At 40.8% G+C, this 18153-nt stretch overlaps 1 protein-coding gene across 8 annotated transcripts in view; it reads left to right on the top strand.

Moving 5' to 3' along the window:
* The window catches only part of LOC120025359 (tight junction protein ZO-1-like), an 83584-nt gene extending 65998 nt beyond the window's left edge, over positions 1 to 17586 (top strand). For 3 of the 8 annotated variants that reach the window (XM_038969897.1, XM_038969896.1, XM_038969895.1), the window contains 6 exons: positions 2771 to 2989; positions 8701 to 8810; positions 8935 to 9307; positions 9638 to 9855; positions 13809 to 13952; positions 15773 to 17586. In XM_038969897.1, the coding sequence (XP_038825825.1) occupies positions 2771 to 2989; positions 8701 to 8810; positions 8935 to 9307; positions 9638 to 9855; positions 13809 to 13952; positions 15773 to 15867 (1159 nt within the window). In that variant the 3' untranslated portion in view covers positions 15868 to 17586. The remainder of the gene's footprint in view (positions 1 to 2770; positions 2990 to 8700; positions 8811 to 8934; positions 9308 to 9637; positions 9856 to 13808; positions 13953 to 15772) is intronic. The other 5 variants (XM_038969902.1, XM_038969900.1, XM_038969901.1 and 2 more) reach the window with 3 other exon arrangements.
* Positions 17587 to 18153: the final 567 nt, after the last annotated feature.

Raw genomic sequence — 18153 nt, 5'->3', positions numbered from 1 at the left:
TCTCCACCAGTAGCTATCACCAATTCGGCCAAATAAAGATATTGATAGCCACTAACCAAGAAAAAACCTCATCAGATGACAGTCTGATAACATATTTATTGTATAGGATAGGTTTTGTTAGAAAAATGTGCATATTTCAGGTATAAATCATAGTTTACAATTGCACCCACCATCACAACTCGACTAGAATAAATACACTGAGCAACGTGTATTACCTAATTACTAATCATAAAACATTTCTTAAAAATACACAGCTCACAGCAATGGAAAGACACAGATCTTGTGAATTCAGACAATATTTCAGATGTTCTAAGTGTTTTACAGCGAAAACACAATAAATCGTTATATTAGCATACCACATGTGCAAACGTTACCAGAGCATTGATTCTAGCCAAAGAGAGCGATAACGTAATCATCGCCAAAATATATTAATTTTTTCACTAACCTTCTCAGAATTCTTCCGATGACACTCCTGTAACATCATATTACAACATACATATAGAGTTTGTTCGAAAATGTGCATATTTAGCCACAAAAAACCGTGGTTATACAATGACAAAACTAGCAAAACTAGCCTGAAAATGTCGGGCGCCATATTTGACAGTGATCTTGTCTCATGATTAACTATTCATAAACTTGACTAAAAAAATATAAGTTGGACAGCTATCGAAAGACAAATTAGTTCTTAATGCAATCGCTGAATTACATTTCTAAAATTATCCTTACTGTGCAATACAGGGTTCGCCAAGCGAAGCTATACCAAAGAAAATGGCGGAATATGCGTTTAAAATTTTTCGACAGAACAACGATTTATCATCTTAAATATTTCTTACTATGAGGTGATCTTCCATCAGAATCTTGGGCAATGTATCCTTTCTTGGGTCTAATCTTCTTTTGGTCGAAAGATGTCCTCTTGTCCGTCGAAATGCCCACTAACGTTCGACCGGTACTGGAAACGTGCCCAAAGCTTCAAAGTGCATCACTAAGAATTGCCTCAAAATCGCACTAAACGGATATAAATTGCTATAAAACGGTTTAAATTAACTACCTTATGATGTCTTTAACACCTATAACGAGTAAAAACATGACCGGCGAAATATTACTGGCTAAACCCAAGCTTGGAAAGAGAGCAGGTCCAACGTCCATCGTGCGTCAGGCGCAGCAGGAAAAGAACGGTACATCCGGTCTTTGGCTTTTTATACAGGCCCTGATTGCGCAATCGACTCCATTCAAATTGTCACCTCTTACTGACATCTAGAGGAAGGCGTGGGCAGTGTTTGTATCCTCATAGGATTTACAGGGACTTTAAAACTGACCTGGGACCAGAGGCCAACATTTCTGAAATCTCACTCCATATCAGGAAAAGTGCTGTAGAATGAGTTCTGTTCCACTCAGAGACATAATTCAAACGGCTATAGAAACTAGAGAGTGTTTTCTATCCAATAATAACAATAATATGCATATTGTACGAGCAAGAATTGAGTACGAGGCCGTTTGAAATGGGCACCTTAAACAGAGCTACTCAATACTGCCCCTGCAGCCATAAAAAGTTAAAGTAACTGTCCAGTGTTTCAAGATTTTTATATAATATTATCTATAATTAATAATTACAATATGAGTGAGATAATTACAATTTTTGGAAGGAAAACTATGTTAAAAAGCAGCTTTTCTATGTTGGAATAGTGTGGGCATACCCCAGGGGAGAACGACTGCCCCCTCTCATTGAAGCCACGGAAATTCAAGGCCGACCGCAGTATTGCAGGCATTGTTTGCAGAAAACAGGATCCCTCATTATAGTGAATTTAACTTTTTGTAAATAAAATAAAATATTGAAGACGATCATGGTACAAATAATAGCTTCTAATACAGCAGATGTATGTCCTTGAACCCATTATTTTAAAATCACATTTTTTTTCTTTTTTTCTCCAATTTAAACTTTGTCCACAAATATGAGTATAGGATGAGTCAACAATATTATTTGGGTGAGTGAGTGAGTGAGTGAGTGAGTGAGTGAGTGAGTGAGTGAGTGAGTGAGTGAGTGAGTGAGTGAGTGAGTGAGTGAGTGAGTGAGTGAGTGAGTGAGTGAGTGAGTGAGTGAGTGCATCCATTTATCCTTCATCCTTCTACTGATCACTATTACACCTGTTTACATGACACTTGCACACTCACATTAACATACACACGCACACACCCACCACTTATGCTGCTGCCACACTGCTTACTATTATTATTATTTATCCTGCTACCATTCCTAATCCGTGCCTAGATGTACATATCTACCTCAAATACTCCAGTATCCCTGCACATTGTACATGTACCCTGTATATGGCTCCCTGTCTTATTTCTTGTGTATTCTTGTGTATTTTTTTTGTATTTTATTATTAGTTATATGAATACTGCACTGTTGGGTAGGGCTTGCAAGTTAAGCATTGTACTGATGTTAAACAATGCCGCTGCCTCTCACTGGCGCTGCTGTTTGCTGCTCTTGGTCTTGGAGCGCCCCTCGGTGGACACTAAGAGAAACTACCTTCCAACTCTGCACACACTGACTGATGCAGTAATATACTATACGCATGTTGCAGAGGCTGTCCCGTACACATGTTTATCATTGAAGCACTGATGCTTTCATTGTAATTCTGTCTGATTTGTTATATGGTAAATTGTAGTGATTTAGAGATCGGAACAAACACACCACAATATATTTTAGAGGAATTTCTTTGTGTGGTTTGTTATTTTAATTGGCTCACCCCTTCTTTATCTCTCTCCTCAGAGTCCCTGAGCCTCAGAAGCCCCGGGAGGTGTCCGATGATGACATAGTGCGCTCTAACCACTATAACCCAGATGAAGATGAGGAGTACTATAGGAAACAGCTGTCCTACTTTGACCGGCGAAGCTTAGACGCAGGCAAGGCCCCTCCTCAGACAACACCTGTCATCGCAACCAAACCTGCTGCTCAACCACAAGCACATCCCGGATACAACTACCCCAGGTAACTCACTCCCACGTGTCACTCTCTCTGGGATATGTGGTAGGAAATCAAATCACTGTGGTGGGAGACGGTGTATGTGAGTGGAGCGGAGCGAGGAGTGGAGCGTTTTGACTGGAGCATCGGCCTTCTCACCCGCTCCAGTAGCGTTCACTTCACGAGCTCAGGGCATGCCCGGCCCAGCATGCATTTTTTGTCTACTTGTCCGCTGCTGTAGCCCCTTGCTTTAGCTACTGTCATATAATATGCTAAATATTTTCATAAAGCATGATGGTGTACTTACTAAGTGGACATGCTAACAGAGAGGAACGAGGTGGGTAGCTAGCTTAGTGTGTCACTGTAGCAAAGTATTTATAAACTCAAAATCGGATCTCTTAAATGTTTCATTAATTTTCGTTCTATTATCTATACAATGGGCCATCATTGATTTTTGCCCAATAGGCCTGGCATATTACCTCTTCCAAGGAGCTTTCCTTTTGATAGGGTTATTTTACCTACAATCCTTTAGGCTTACCTACAGAAAAAAGAAAACGATGCATCCTTGCCCAGAGTGTTTAGGGGGGTGTTTAGCATCACCAGTGGCTCTGCAAGCTCTGAGAGGGTCCTCTCCACTACTGGTCTGCTCTCCAGGCACCATCACATGAGCCTGAAGCCACAGACTCTGGCCAAACTCATGTTTCTAAAAATGTATTCAAAGGCACTGTAGATGGAGACTAATAAGGCATTTTTTATTTTACATTTTAACCTTTATTTAACTAGACAAGTCAGTTAAAGAACAAATTCTTATTTACAATGATAGCCTACTGGGGAACAGTGGGTTAACTGCCTTCTTCAGGGGCAGAATGACAGATTTTTACCTTGTCGGCTTGGGGATTCGATCTTGCAACCTTTCGGTTACTAGTCCAACGCTCTAACCATTAGGCTACCTATGCAATAGACTAGAAACATGATTTTAGTAAAGGCTGATTTGTAATTCATATATACAGAAAAAAACGGTACACTACACTTCCTATTCATATCTAACTCCCTTCATCTGTATTAATCTGAGGAGGTTCTCCCAGCCATGTGAAAGATTGAAAACAAGGCAGCAAGGTTTTTGTCACCAGAGCGGTTTAGAGCATATTACTATTTGCCTGTTGAAGTTGAAGTTGATATCAACATAAGGTTCCTTTTTCATCCAGCTCTCCAGTCTGCACCCTGTTGAAGTTATGCATTGATAACTTCATACAAACTTGCTATGCTGAATTCTTGACGCACAATCGAAGGTGCTGCCGTATCCTGCCAGCATGCCCACAAAGGAGCCACTCAGGTGGAGAATGACGCGAGCAAGGAGATGGGAGTAACACTCCAGGCTATTTGCTCTGAGCCCGGCATAATAATGTAGTGAAACAAGCAGGGAGCAGGTTTCGAACTCTCAACATTCTATCCCAAAGTCCAGCACGCTATCGACTGTGCCCGAATGTATTACTTGGGGTTGGGGCCGATTGTGGCTAAAAACACTTCATCAATTGGAATCTTTAACATGTGGAAAAAGTAATTATTGTTAGTTTTTCACAAGCGTAGCAGGATGGGCTATTAGCTGAACAATAGACTATTAAACCTTAACTAAAGAATTGTCTAATAGCCGAGCAAGATGTGAACCCACCCCACACAACTTGCAACAAATCATTTCGATCTATCTTGCCAAACCAACATACACACGGTTAATGTTCTGAAAAAAGATATACACTGCTCAAAAAAATAAAGGGAACACTTAAACAACACAATGTAACTCCAAGTCAATCACACTTCTGTGAAATCAAACTGTCCACTTAGGAAGCAACACTGATTGACAATAAATTTCACATGCTGTTGTGCAAATGGAATAGACAACAGGTGGAAATTATAGGCAATTAGCAAGACACCCCCAATAAAGGAGTGGTTCTGCAGGTGGTGACCACAGACCACTTCTCAGTTCCTATGCTTCCTGGCTGATGTTTTGGTCACGTTTGAATGCTGGCGGTGCTTTCACTCTAGTGGTAGCATGAGACGGAGTCTACAACCCACACAAGTGGCTCAGGTAGTGCAGCTCATCCAGGATGGCACATCAATGCGAGCTGTGGCAAGAAGGTTTGCTGTGTCTGTCAGCGTAGTGTCCAGAGCATGGAGGCGCTACCAGGAGACAGGCCAGTACATCAGGAGACGTGGAGGAGGCCGTAGGAGGGCAACAACCCAGCAGCAGGACCGCTACCTCCGCCTTTGTGCAAGGAGGAGCAGGAGGAGCACTGCCAGAGCCCTGCAAAATGACCTCCAGCAGGCCACAAATGTGCATGTGTCTGCTCAAACGGTCAGAAACAGACTCCATGAGGGTGGTATGAGGGCCCGACGTCCACAGGTGGGGGTTGTGCTTACAGCCCAACACCGTGCAGGACGTTTGGCATTTGCCAGAAAACACCAAGATTGGCAAATTCGCCACTGGTGCCCTGTGCTCTTCACAGATGAAAGCAGGTTCACACTGAGCACATGTGATAGACGTGACAGAGTCTGGAGACGCCGTGGAGAACGTTCTGCTGCCTGCAACATCCTCCAGCATGACCGGTTTGGCGGTGGGTCAGTCATGGTGTGGGGTGGCATTTCTTTGGGGGGCCGCACAGCCCTCCATGTGCTTGCCAGAGGTAGCCTGACTGCCATTAGGTACCTAGATGAGATCCTCAGACCCCTTGTGAGACCATATGCTGGTGCGGTTGGCCCTGGGTTCCTCCTAATGCAAGACAATGCTAGACCTCATGTGGCTGGAGTGTGTCAGCAGTTCCTGCAAGAGGAAGGCATTGATGCTATGGACTGGCCCGCCCGTTCCCCAGACCTGAATCCAATTGAGCACATCTGGGACATCATGTCTCGCTCCATCCACCAACGCCACGTTGCACCACAGACTGTCCAGGAGTTGGCGGATGCTTTAGTCCAGGTCTGGGAGGAGATCCCTCAGAAGACCATCCGCCACCTCAACAGGAGCATGCCCAGGCGTTGTAGGGAGGTCATACAGGCACGTGGAGGCCACACACAGTACTGAGCCTCATTTTGACTTGTTTTAAGGACATTACATCAAAGTTGGATCAGCCTGTAGTGTGGTTTTCCACTTTAATTTTGAGTGTGACTCCAAATCCAGACCTCCATGGGTTGATACATTTGATTTCCATTGATCATTTTTGTGTGATTTTGTTGTCAGCACATTCAACTATCTAAAGAAAAAAGTATTTAATAAGAATATTTCATTCATTCAGATCTAGGATATGTTATTTTAGTGTTCCCTTTATTTTTTTGAGCAGTGTATATAATATATTGGTCATGGCTCCCGAGTAGCGCAGCGGTCTAAGGCACTGCATCTCCATGCAAGAGGCATTACTACAGTCCCTGGTTCAAATACAGGCTGTATCACATCCGACCGTGATTGGGAGTGCCATAGGGCGGCGCACAATTGGCCCAGTGTCATCCGAGTTTGGCTGGGGTAGGCCGGGATTGTAAATAAGAATTTGTTCTTACCTGACTTGTCTAGTTAAATTTACAAAACAACTGGCAGCAACCGCAGCGCAATCAATAGGAGGTGAACAGTGGCTGGTGCTGAAAATATAGCTTACTTGTTAGGCAAGTGTTGCACACCAACAGATGGAGAAAACCTACACCAGTCGAGCAATTCATTTAAAAAATAATCTTAATTTTAATTTGACTTTACAAACAACAAGAGGGCTTAATTGGAATCTTTCTTCATAGCCTAGACCTATATAAAATAACTTAACTGGCTAAGGTAGGCTATGAGGCTTAATTAAATAAAGAGAAAAAAATACATTAAAATGCGGATGTTTATTTAAACTACATTTTAGTCACACTTCCACCCAGCTCCACGACCACAGGTAAAACCTTGCTTAGATTATCAATGTATTTGTTGCATTGTTGTATCGTCAATTTCTCTAGCCAAAACATCTTGATGGCCTTGCCCAGTTCATCTTTGCTTGTCGGCTTGGCAGTTACAGATTAATGTTTTCAGTTGATGCCAAACAAGTTCGATCAGGTTTAAATCAGGAGACCTACCTACATGTAGAGATGAAAAAAAGTATTTTGAGATATACTGTAGGCCTACCGTAGGTGTTGTAGGTTTGATTTTACTTTTAATTTACTACATAAAAGTCTACTTACTCTGCTGGCGTCTTGACCCAGTTTATGCCCTCATTTGCAATGCAAACCCGGGCACTTTCCCATGTTTACTACAGTATGTACTATAGGCTATGTTTACTTGTCAGACTGCACAGTAGCCTAATAAACAAATGCAGGTGGCTTATATCTTCTAAATGCTTTATTATCCAAATGTAGAAGCATATACTGTACCGTACTGTGTTTCTTCATCAGCATCTTTATGCTTTCGTTAATAAAATTACGATAAAAATACTCTTTCAAAATGCAGATGTTGATTTAGTTATGGATCCATAATGAATTACTATGGGAATAAATATCACTGATTTACAGAAATATTGGAACAAAGTTGTCTAATGAAGGCAAACAATTTAGAATCCTCCAATCCTGTAGCCTACTCCCGGCCGTCACGTTGTACAGCGCCATATTTTCCATCCCATCCTAACGGAAACCCTGGGGGTTTCATTTTTCTCGGAATAGAAACACCATAATATTAATCAGATTAATTAAGCCAAATTTCTTAAAATCAATCCCATATGCTATGTTATTACAAAAAAAGTTTTAAATTCTCTGGTAATGCCAATTTGGAAGACTATCAAATGCTTCTCAAAGATGCCCTCTGGTGGTCAAACTAGCACTAACTTGCATTAACAGAAAAAATGTATGACAATTAAATAATGTGCCACAGAATGCTGCAGCAGCCTGCAAGGTGTACTGCAGTATAACGCAACTTTTAAAGGAGGAACCACTGTGGCTACATACACACACTACTCCTGGGGTCTAAAGCTAGACTACAGTATATCTCTCAGCAACACACACTACCGCCACCGGAACATTTGTTTCACCCTGCCATGGAAATGGTCCTCTTATAGTTGAAAAGAACAGAGTTGGTGGTTGGCCCATGCTGACAAATGAAAAACAAATTTTTGAAGGCAAGCTGTGTTTTGTTATCCTCCTGGGTGACAGTAGAAGGGTTACTTTGATGTACCACACTGTGTGCATTCTCCGCCTCAGTCAAAGACCATGCCAAAGATATAAGATTAAGTGGGAAGGGAAAAATACTATCACAGTATTCTTTTATTCTGAATTTCTTTCAACTATCAACAATGGGTTTCATTGTTCTTACAATGTGTTTTACCACTGTAAAACTTCCCTCAAGAGACGTTCAGGCTACTTTGGATGTCAAAGCTGCAATGTATGCATCAGTATTTGCCCCATTTTGTAATTAGCTAATTAACAAAACCATTCACTTGTAACTGCTACAAAATGATCAATTGCACTGTAACATCTTATTGGCACTAGTAGTGGAAAGCATATTTTAAAGTGTGTTTTGGAGAAGCAATCTGTGTAAATGAATACAGTCAATTAACTAGATGGAGCCACTGTGTTTTATTAAAACTAACAGACTCGCTGAACTGCAGTAACAAACTGTGATACATTATTTAAAATCAGTTATTCTAACCCTGGCCTGAATTCTTCTTTACCTTAAACCCATATGTTTGTGCCATCATTGTGACATTGGTTGAATGTGCTCTTGTGTTTTTTTACAGGGCAGAGTCAGTGGAGAAGGTCAGTCCTGTGGAGAGGAGATATGAACCTGTTCCCCAGGTTACCCCTGCTGCCCCACCTGCCATACTGCCCAAACCCACCTCACCTGAGGGTAAGCACTATTGTATAGGACACACACTAGTCTAGTTCTACATGCAGTATTTTTTATCTAGAAATATAATACTCACACACACTCATAGTGACTCACTTACCAGATCCCCATGATTCTCCCAAAGCAGACACAGTCACGACCAACTACCTGCCCCAGAAGAGTTACCCTGAGAAGTCTCCAGTGAACGGTACGGCAATGAAGGACCAGCCCAAGACCCCGGCCAATACCAGCTACAACCGCTACGTCCCCAAGCCCTACACCAACTCCGCCAAGCCCTTCGAGAGGAAGTTTGACAGCCCCAAGTTCAACCACAACCTGCTGCCCAACAACAAAACAGACCTGGCCCCAGCCAACAGCACAGCCCCAGTCAAGCCCCAGATCTCCCCCCAGCCTACAGACCTGGACTCTGGCATGGACACCTTCACACGCACCATGGACAACAGGTCCAAGTACCAGCACAACAACATCAACGCTGTGCCCAAGGCCATCCCTGTCAGGTGAGAAGATTCAACATCACCCCTAGAGGGGTAACCTACCCACTGGCTGAACGATACTGGGTTCAGTTATAATATATTGATTATAGTGTTATCGCCTCGCTTCATGTATTATGGAAGAAACACACCAGGAGTGAGGAGTGTCTCTGTGCATGGCTAGAGAAAAGAAAGCATGCAAAGTCACATGGTCATGTTTCTTACAGTTCTATAGTTGACACATTGAATGATACCAATGCCTTTGCCTGTCCAGAATGTGTCACAAATGTTTCAGAGGCGGGCTCTAACTGGCTCTATGTTCTGGTATCTGACTGTGACAACTCTCTCCCCCTGTAGCCCCAGTGCTCTGGAGGATGATGATGAGGATGAAGGTCACACGGTGGTGGCCACGGCCCGGGGGGTCTTCAACTGTAATGGAGGGGTGCTGAGCTCCATCGAGACGGGTGTCAGCATCATCATCCCACAGGGGGCCATTCCCGAGGGCGTAGAACAGGAGATCTACTTCAAAGTCTGCCGGGACAACAGCATCCTGCCCCCTCTGGACAAGGAGAAAGGTCAGACATGGGTTCATGGTACACGGGAGTTAGAAGATTTCACATGGGGTCATTCGCCAAGTTTTATTCTAGTCTTAAGATATTCTATTCCTCAGTTTTAAGTGTTTTTAGTTACCTTAATTGCTGGCTTTACAGTGGATATTATAAGTATTGGATTCTTGGATTTTTGTTCACATTTTGTTGCGTTACAAGGTGGGATTGAAATAGATTTCATAGATTTTTTTTTTTCATTCATCTACACAAAATACTCCATAATGTCAAAGTGAAAAGAAAATTCTACAAGTTTTTACAAATGAATAAAAATGTATTAACAAAAATATAGTCATTGCATAAGTATTCATCCCCTTTGTTATAGCAAGCCTAAATTAGTTCAGGAGTAAAATACTGCTTAACAAATCACATAATAACTTGCATGGACTCACTCTGTGTGAAAATAATAGGTGCTGACATTATTTTTTTAATGACTACCATTTCCTCTTTCCCCCATACATACAACATCTGTAAGGTCCCTTAGTAAAGTATTGAATTCCAATCACAGAGTCAACTACAAAGACCAGGGAGCTTTTCGAAAGCCTCATGAAGAAGGGCAGTGATTGGTAGATGGGTAACAATAACAAATCAGACATTGAATATCTCTTTAAGCATGGTCAAGCTAATAATTATGCTTTGGATGATGTATTAAACCACCTAGACACATCAAAGATGCAAGCTGTGTTTCGAATACTCATACTAACTGTACTATTGTGACGTAAATTGAGTATGTAGTATGCTTATTGGTCATAGTATGGATATAGTTAGTATGCCAAAAGTTCCCGGATGTTGTACAAAATGCGAAGTATACAAGCAGTGGACACTTTACATGCATTTAGAGCACATAATGCAATTCTTCAGAAAATGGGCGTGGCTTCACAACGTTTCCAGATTTTAAGAAAATGGCTGAAAATATGCAGCCGTAGTCTGACGAGAGCAGATACAAATTCATTGCTTTAACTAATTATGACAAATGTTAGGAAAATGTTGAGCAATGTAATAAAGTAATGACTTTTCAATTAAGTTACGTTACACATTATGTTCGCTAACTTTACGAAACGCATAGCATATCATTACAGCAGTATGTACCGGTATATTAGCTAGCTACTAGTTGGCTACTAATACATTGTCAAACTTGCCAGTATATTAACTATAGGCTATTTAACTAACTAACCAACTTTTATTGACTTGATTATTCACGTCATGCTTACCTAAGTGTTATAGTCATTGTGCATTCTCAATGGACATTAATTCTGGTTATCTACTCCGATTTCAGGGCACTCTCATCTGAGTGTGCCAGAGCGCAGAATAACTGATGAATTTACGAATGCTCAACACCCGTTGAATATGACCGGTTGCAGAAAATATTGGCAAAAAAGCGGAAATAAATTGTTGCCAGCAGCACAGTTAAAGTCACCAATGCTATGGATAACATGAAAACAGCCTAATCAGCTCTGCTAGGGAGATTAAAATGTTCAGAGTGAGGTGTTCTCTCATTTGTGTCTGAAAGTATCTAGCCAGTTAGCTTGGGTGCTTGTCTGCCGTTGTGAGGTCAGAACTCTCTGTTCAACCCTACTCCTCGGCCAGAGTGTTCAGTGTGCGAAAGACAATTGACAAAACTCTGAATTTACGAAAGCCCAGAGCGCACTCTGGCACTCCAGATTGAATTTACAAACACACCCGAAATTGTAAGATGTCTAGCTAGTCATTTGTTATGCTAACAAGCTAGCAAGAGGTTGCAAATCAAATCAAATTTTATTGGTCACATACACGTGTTTAGCAGATGTTATTGCGGGTGAATCGAAATGCTTGTGTTTCTAGCTCCAACAGTGCAGTAATAGCTAACAAATAATATCTAACAATTTTCACAACAATACACACAAATCTAAGTAAAGGAATGGAATTAAGAATATATAAATATTTTGATGAACAATGTCAGAGCGACATAGACTAAGATACAGTAGAATAGAATACAGTATATACATACGAGATGTGTAATGCAAAATATGTAAACATTATTAAAGTGACTAGTGTTCCATTATTAAACTGGCCGGTGATTTCAAGTCTATGTAAATAGGGCAGCAGCCTCTAATGTGCTAGTGATGGCTATTTAACAGTCTGATGGCCTTGAGATAGAAGCTGTTTTTCAGTCTCTCGGTCCCAGCTTTAATGCACCTGTACTGACCTCGTCTTCTGAATGATAGCGGGGTGAACAGGCAGTGGCTCAGGTGGTTGTTGTCCTTGATTATCTTGTTGGCCTTCCTGTGACATCAGGTGCTGTAGGTGTCCTGGAGGGCAGGTAGTTTGCCCCCGGTTATGCGTTGGGCAGACCGCACCACCCTCTGGAGGGCCCTGTGGTTGCGAGCGGTGCAGTTGCCATACCAGGCGGTGATACAGCCCGACAGGATGCTCTCAATTGTGCATAGCAACAGCATCAACTTCCGGTCGACAGGCGAAGTGCTAGTATGCTCAACTGAAAGAATACCGTTGGTTTACACTATACTAAAATGAACTAATAGTATATAGTATGTTGTATATGCTTATTAAGTATATAGTATACAGTATGGGTATTCGAACACAGCTGCAGTCTTCCTTCTGAACTGAGCTGCAGGACAGGGAGGAAACTGCTCATGGATGTCACAATGAGGCCATTGGTAATTTTAAAACGGCTACAGAGTTCAATGGCTGTAATGGGAGAACTGAGGCTGGATCAACAAGATTGTAGTGACTCCACAATAATGACCTAAATGACAGAGTGAAAAGAACAATACAAATATACAGAATAAAAATATTCCAAAACATGCTTTCTGTATGCAACAAGGCACTAAAAGAATACTGTAAAAAACATGGCAAAGGAGCAACAAGGCACTAAAAGAATACTGTAAAAAACATGGCAAAGGAATACACTTTTTGGCCAAAATGCAAAGCCTTATGTTTGAGGCAAACCCAACACATCGCAGAGTAAATGCTTCCTTATTTTTAAGCATTGTTGCATCAGGGTATGGCTATACTTGACATCGGCAAAGACTGGAGAGTTTTTCAGGATAAAAATAAGGGATATCGTTAAGCACAGGCAAAATCCTAGAGGTAAACCTGCTTCAGTCTGCTTTACACCAGACACTGGGAGAATAATTCACCTTTCAGCAGGACAATAACCTACAACACAAGGCCAAATCGACACTGGAGTTGCTTACTAAGAAGACAGTGAATGTTCCTGAGTGGCCAAGTTACAGTTTTGACTTAAATCTGCTTGAAAATCGATGACAAGACTTGATCTGTCTAGCCATGATCTCCAACACCTTGACAAAGCTTGAGAATTTTGAAAAGAATTATGGGCAAATATTGCGCAATCCAGGTGTGCAAAGCTCTTAGATACATACTCAAGAAGACTCACAACTGTAATCGATGCCAAAGGTGTTTCTAACAATTATTGACTATGGGGTGAATACTTACCTAATCAAGCTATATTATTGTTTTATTTTTCATGAATCAAAAAAATATATATTTTTACACACTTTGACATCAGAATATTTTTTGTAGATCGTTGACAAATAAAAATGACAATTAAATCAATTTTAATCCCCCTTTGTAACACAATAAAATGTGAAGAAATCCAAGGGGGGTGAATACTTATGATAGGCACTGTATCAGTCCATGGTGGGGTTATTTTCTCTCCAAATGTGTTCATGAGATAATTGTTGTTTTCACAGATCATTTATCATCTCTTTCTTCTCTCTTGTCTTCTCTCTTTGAGTTTTTCTAGGATAGGTATATTTTCCTTCAATCTTTTAACGGTTTTCATTGTCTTAAATGTTCACCGTGCCTGTGTCAACCCATTAAGTAGCCCAACAGCTTTAGTGATCTTAGGAACACTGTGTGCATATGTATTAGCCTCTAACCCTGTGGTGTATATCTGTTTCCAGGAGAGACCCTGCTCAGCCCGCTGGTGATGTGTGGCCCTCACGGCCTCAAGTTCCTGAAGCCTGTGGAGCTGCGTTTACCTCACTGTGCGTCTATGACCCCAGATGGTTGGTCTTTTGCTCTAAAATCCTCCGACTCCTCGTCGGGTACGCTGTCCTCTCTCTGTCCTTTTGGGGTCGGGGCTTTGGGTTGGCTTTGTGACAAACTGATGGTTGTGGGTCACTTTATGATTTTTATGGTTTCATTTATTTTGGTATTTCGGTTTGTTCACTCACTCATTCATCCACTGATCTTTATTTATTTGATGTGGTCTTCAGATCAAAGTTCTTCTTGTCATTGCTTTTTCATGCTGAAACATATTTATTTCTGTTCTTTCCTCCACTTTGTGTTTGTCATCTGTTTGACATGGATATAGTTCCATTGGACATGCATCCAGCCGATCAGTTTTATGTTCATACGATTAGTTAAATTCTTTGTAGTGAATCATTCCACATTATTTTCCTACAAGTGATTTTTTTTCTCTCACATAGCCACCCAAACGTCTATCCTGAAACGCAGCAGTCAGTGGACCGCTTAAATTTGGAGGAGGACCCTCTCAGAGACAGACGCATGGCTCTCTCAGTACTTACAGATATTCTGTTGTGTATGTGAGAACAGCCTGTGGGTTGGATCTGAGATCTGTCTGTCTGACAGCATCAGAACAGAACTGAGACAGCTCTCTGCTCTCCCTCCGCTCCTCTCTAAATGTCTAAATGGTATACTTGGCACTGCCGTGGATTAGCTACTATTTACTCTCAGCTAGAATTGGACATGAAGGGCTAAATTAGCCTACTGCTGCCTCGTTGGCTTGTTCATTTGTTGTCCTGCTTCGTTGTAGATGGATTACAGGGCTGTGCTCTAATCCTCTTATTGTAAAACAAGGCCTTTCTTTAGCTTTAGCTTCGACTTGTGTCTTGCTCCTCACTGAGTCTGACTCCTTTCTAGTTGGGTGCTGAGCTGCCCATGCACAATGGGAGTTTCCAGTAAGGAAGCAGCATAGTGTGTGACTTAATGGTCTTGGTTTGGAATGGTTCTGAAAGAAGTCTGCTCACGGACGGGAGAGATTCAATCCAAACCACACTTGATCAGTTTACTTCTGACAAAACATTACCTTAATGTACTGATGTCATTATGAGTTTCACAGTGAACATTCTTCCTCCTGCTGCACTGGCTAATTGTGAACCTCTAACAAATCATCTGAGTCATTGACAATTGATTTGAGAAAAATCTGTTAAACACCTCTTGGTCCTCATATGGATCCTATCTGATAGGACCTGTCATTGCTAATATCCCTTTGACATTTAGGAGTAATTACACTATAATGATTATGATGCATTATCCCCACTTGTGATTTCCTATCAGAACAACAAAGCATGCTAAAAGCCTGCAATTTTTATGCACTTTGATCTGAAGATCTCAAAAAACTCACTTTTCTCACATGGCCCTGAGGGAATAAATGCAATTATCTGAAATAACAGTGCTTTAAAATGCAACTGCATTGTGGTTTGGAAGAAATGGTGCAGTTTAGTGTAACAATTTTCAGTCTAAAGCTGTTTTTTTTTTAAACAATTATTTAAATTGGTTCTTCTGTGGAGGCAATACTCTTGGCTCAGGCCTGGGCTGGAACCCACCCATTAATTTCAAATTACAGTCGCTTCCAGTACATACTCTATCCTTAAGAGCTATAATTTGAAACGAAGAGTGGTTTTAGCAATGTAATGGGAAGTTTACTTCTGTCAAGCTACATCCTGGGGTGTGTACCACAAACCGAATGTATATATGGCTTTAATGGAACAAAGGGTGTTTTATTTTAGTGTTTGGAGCTTGCTGGATGTTAGTTTAGCATGAAGTGCATTATGTATTATGAACCTTATACCCTTTCTCCACCTGTTATCATTACCATGTTCCTTCTCTCTCTCCCCCTCAGGTGATCCCAAGAGTTGGCAGAATCAGTCTCTCCCTGGAGACCCCAACTACCTGGTGGGAGCCAACTGTGTGTCTGTGCTCATCGACCATTTCTGAAGAGTGCAACAGCTGGCCTGTTACTGAATGTGAAACCATGAGAAAAGGAGTGATAATAAACACACACACACACACCATTTCTCCATGGGTGGACCATACACAATGAAGTATTTACACCTAGTGCTCCAGCGTTGTTTACTGTGCCCATGGAAGATGGAAGGAGACTGAAGTTGCCCCTGCGTGCTGTCCTTTAACTCTTTCCGAGGTCTTGAAGAAAATACAAAACACACAAAACGATTTAACCAGTGATGGAATGCATGCCCTGTGCCACTGAGTAACTCATCACATTATACGCCAAGTTTTAACTTTAATTGTTACATAACAGGAAAGATGGTTTGTGAGGTTTTTACTATTGAAGTAGATGGACATACATGTAGGTGTATTTATACTATATATGCATACAGTATATATAGTATAAATATCATTTTAAATTCAATTCTAGAAAACGGAATTCAAGAATCAGACTTCAACCTTTTTGTCACATTTTGAGTTGGCTGACTTTACAAAGCCGGTCATGTTTTTTCCACATTGACGGATTTGTGAAGATTTTGGAATTCGGTGCCAGGGAGATGGGCAGTAAAGTGATGAAGATGTAAATGTATGGCTTTGTGGTAATGATTATGGTGATAGTGAAGTTGGCAAGCATCTGCAGAAGAGAAAATGAAGCTGAAGGTGGAATACTTTGAGGTGGATTTAAAGCCCAGCTCATGCCTCTAACATGTTCATCCTGTGACTAGAATGGCTCTTCCTTCCTTTCCTTTTTTCTTTCTTTCTGTAAACTGACCTTGGATTCACTTTGTATTGAGTACCAGAATTCTACTCCTGCTGTATCAAGATCTATGCATGTGCTATGACTCAGGTCCAGAAGCCTGCTCAGTTCTCCCTCACCATGTTAAAACCCTCTTACATTAACAAGCAGTGATGCCTTATCTGCATATTATTCACTTTTTCAGTAAAAACCTCTGGGTTCTTCTAAGTTATGATGTTAAATTATGGAAAAATGAAGTTTTCTCTTGCCATTTTGTCAACCCACTGTATAAATGAACTTGGGTTTAGCGCACAAGAACAATTGAGGCTAATAAAGGTATGCTTTCTTTATCTGCTATACATATGACTTCAGAAGAAAAATAAAAAGATTACAAGAAAGACAAGTGGCTGTACATAAAGTTAGCATATGGCCTTGGTTCTTGGTTTGTAAATGAACTTTTGTATGTCTTTGTTATTTTGTATAAAACTTCGAAAAATCTCGTTAAAAAAATACATGAATTGACCATGGTTTACTTTGTATTCTGGTTATACCCTTGAGCCTTGGAACTTGTAACTATTAGCAGTAATAAAATCCACATTTTCTACCAATATATTCACACTACATATAAATAATAATAATTGTCACACAAGTCTTTTTATGGTTATTTACAAAAGAGTGAAGTGCTTGGGTTAAACAACTTTGCAGACCTGTTCTTTAAAAGGGTGTACTCTGAAAGTGTCCCCCTCATTTATTTGTGATACTGGATGCTGTATTATTTTGTGCCCTGAAATGTATTTTTGTACTAATAGACCATATATTACGGCACACCAGTACTATTTTCTTTATATATGATAACACAGCTTCAATTGGATATTAGCTCTTCACGTGTGGCTGACTTTTTTTTCTCCTTTGTGACACAATTTTAAGTATACTACTGTATTAATGAATAAAATCATTTTTAAAGTAAAGTGTTTCTGGGGGTTTTGATCTGGCGAGATATTGTCATATTTTTATGAGACCGATATTCCATTCTAATAGTTTAAAGGATTCTCAGGTGAAATATGTAATCATGTTCGTTTTCTGCTTAGACTGGATTTCTATAGTTTGATCTTCATCTATTACAAAGCTGAGAGGGGGGAAGGTGGCTGCTGTAGAATTTCTATTATCTTTAGATACTGCGGCATGATTTAAGTGCAGTACCAGCTTGGCCGGTGCAGATGGTGCTCTAGAGCCCTGTGGCTGTGTCTCCGCAAGGTCAGCACCACAGCAGGCTGGTATTCAAAGATTAGGGACTGTGTGGCTTTACCCTCTTGTTTGCATTATGAATTACATTTTTACAAATATGGAGAATATAAACTTGTTTTAAGGCAAATGCATGTTTTTACTCTCAATGTACTAAAAGTGCCTTGTACCTAATCTCAGTTGATGGTTCTCAACCTTTGTGAATCTAATAAAGTAGGCTTGTCTGTATGAATTATAGATGGATCATTCACATAATTTTTTTGACCCACCACCCAATGTTCTAAATGTATTCGGAC

This window comes from Salvelinus namaycush, chromosome 30 (assembly GCF_016432855.1).
Source record: "Salvelinus namaycush isolate Seneca chromosome 30, SaNama_1.0, whole genome shotgun sequence".
In the NCBI taxonomy this organism is placed as follows: Eukaryota; Metazoa; Chordata; class Actinopteri; order Salmoniformes; family Salmonidae; genus Salvelinus; species Salvelinus namaycush.
This window is presented reverse-complemented; position numbering and strand designations above follow the sequence as displayed.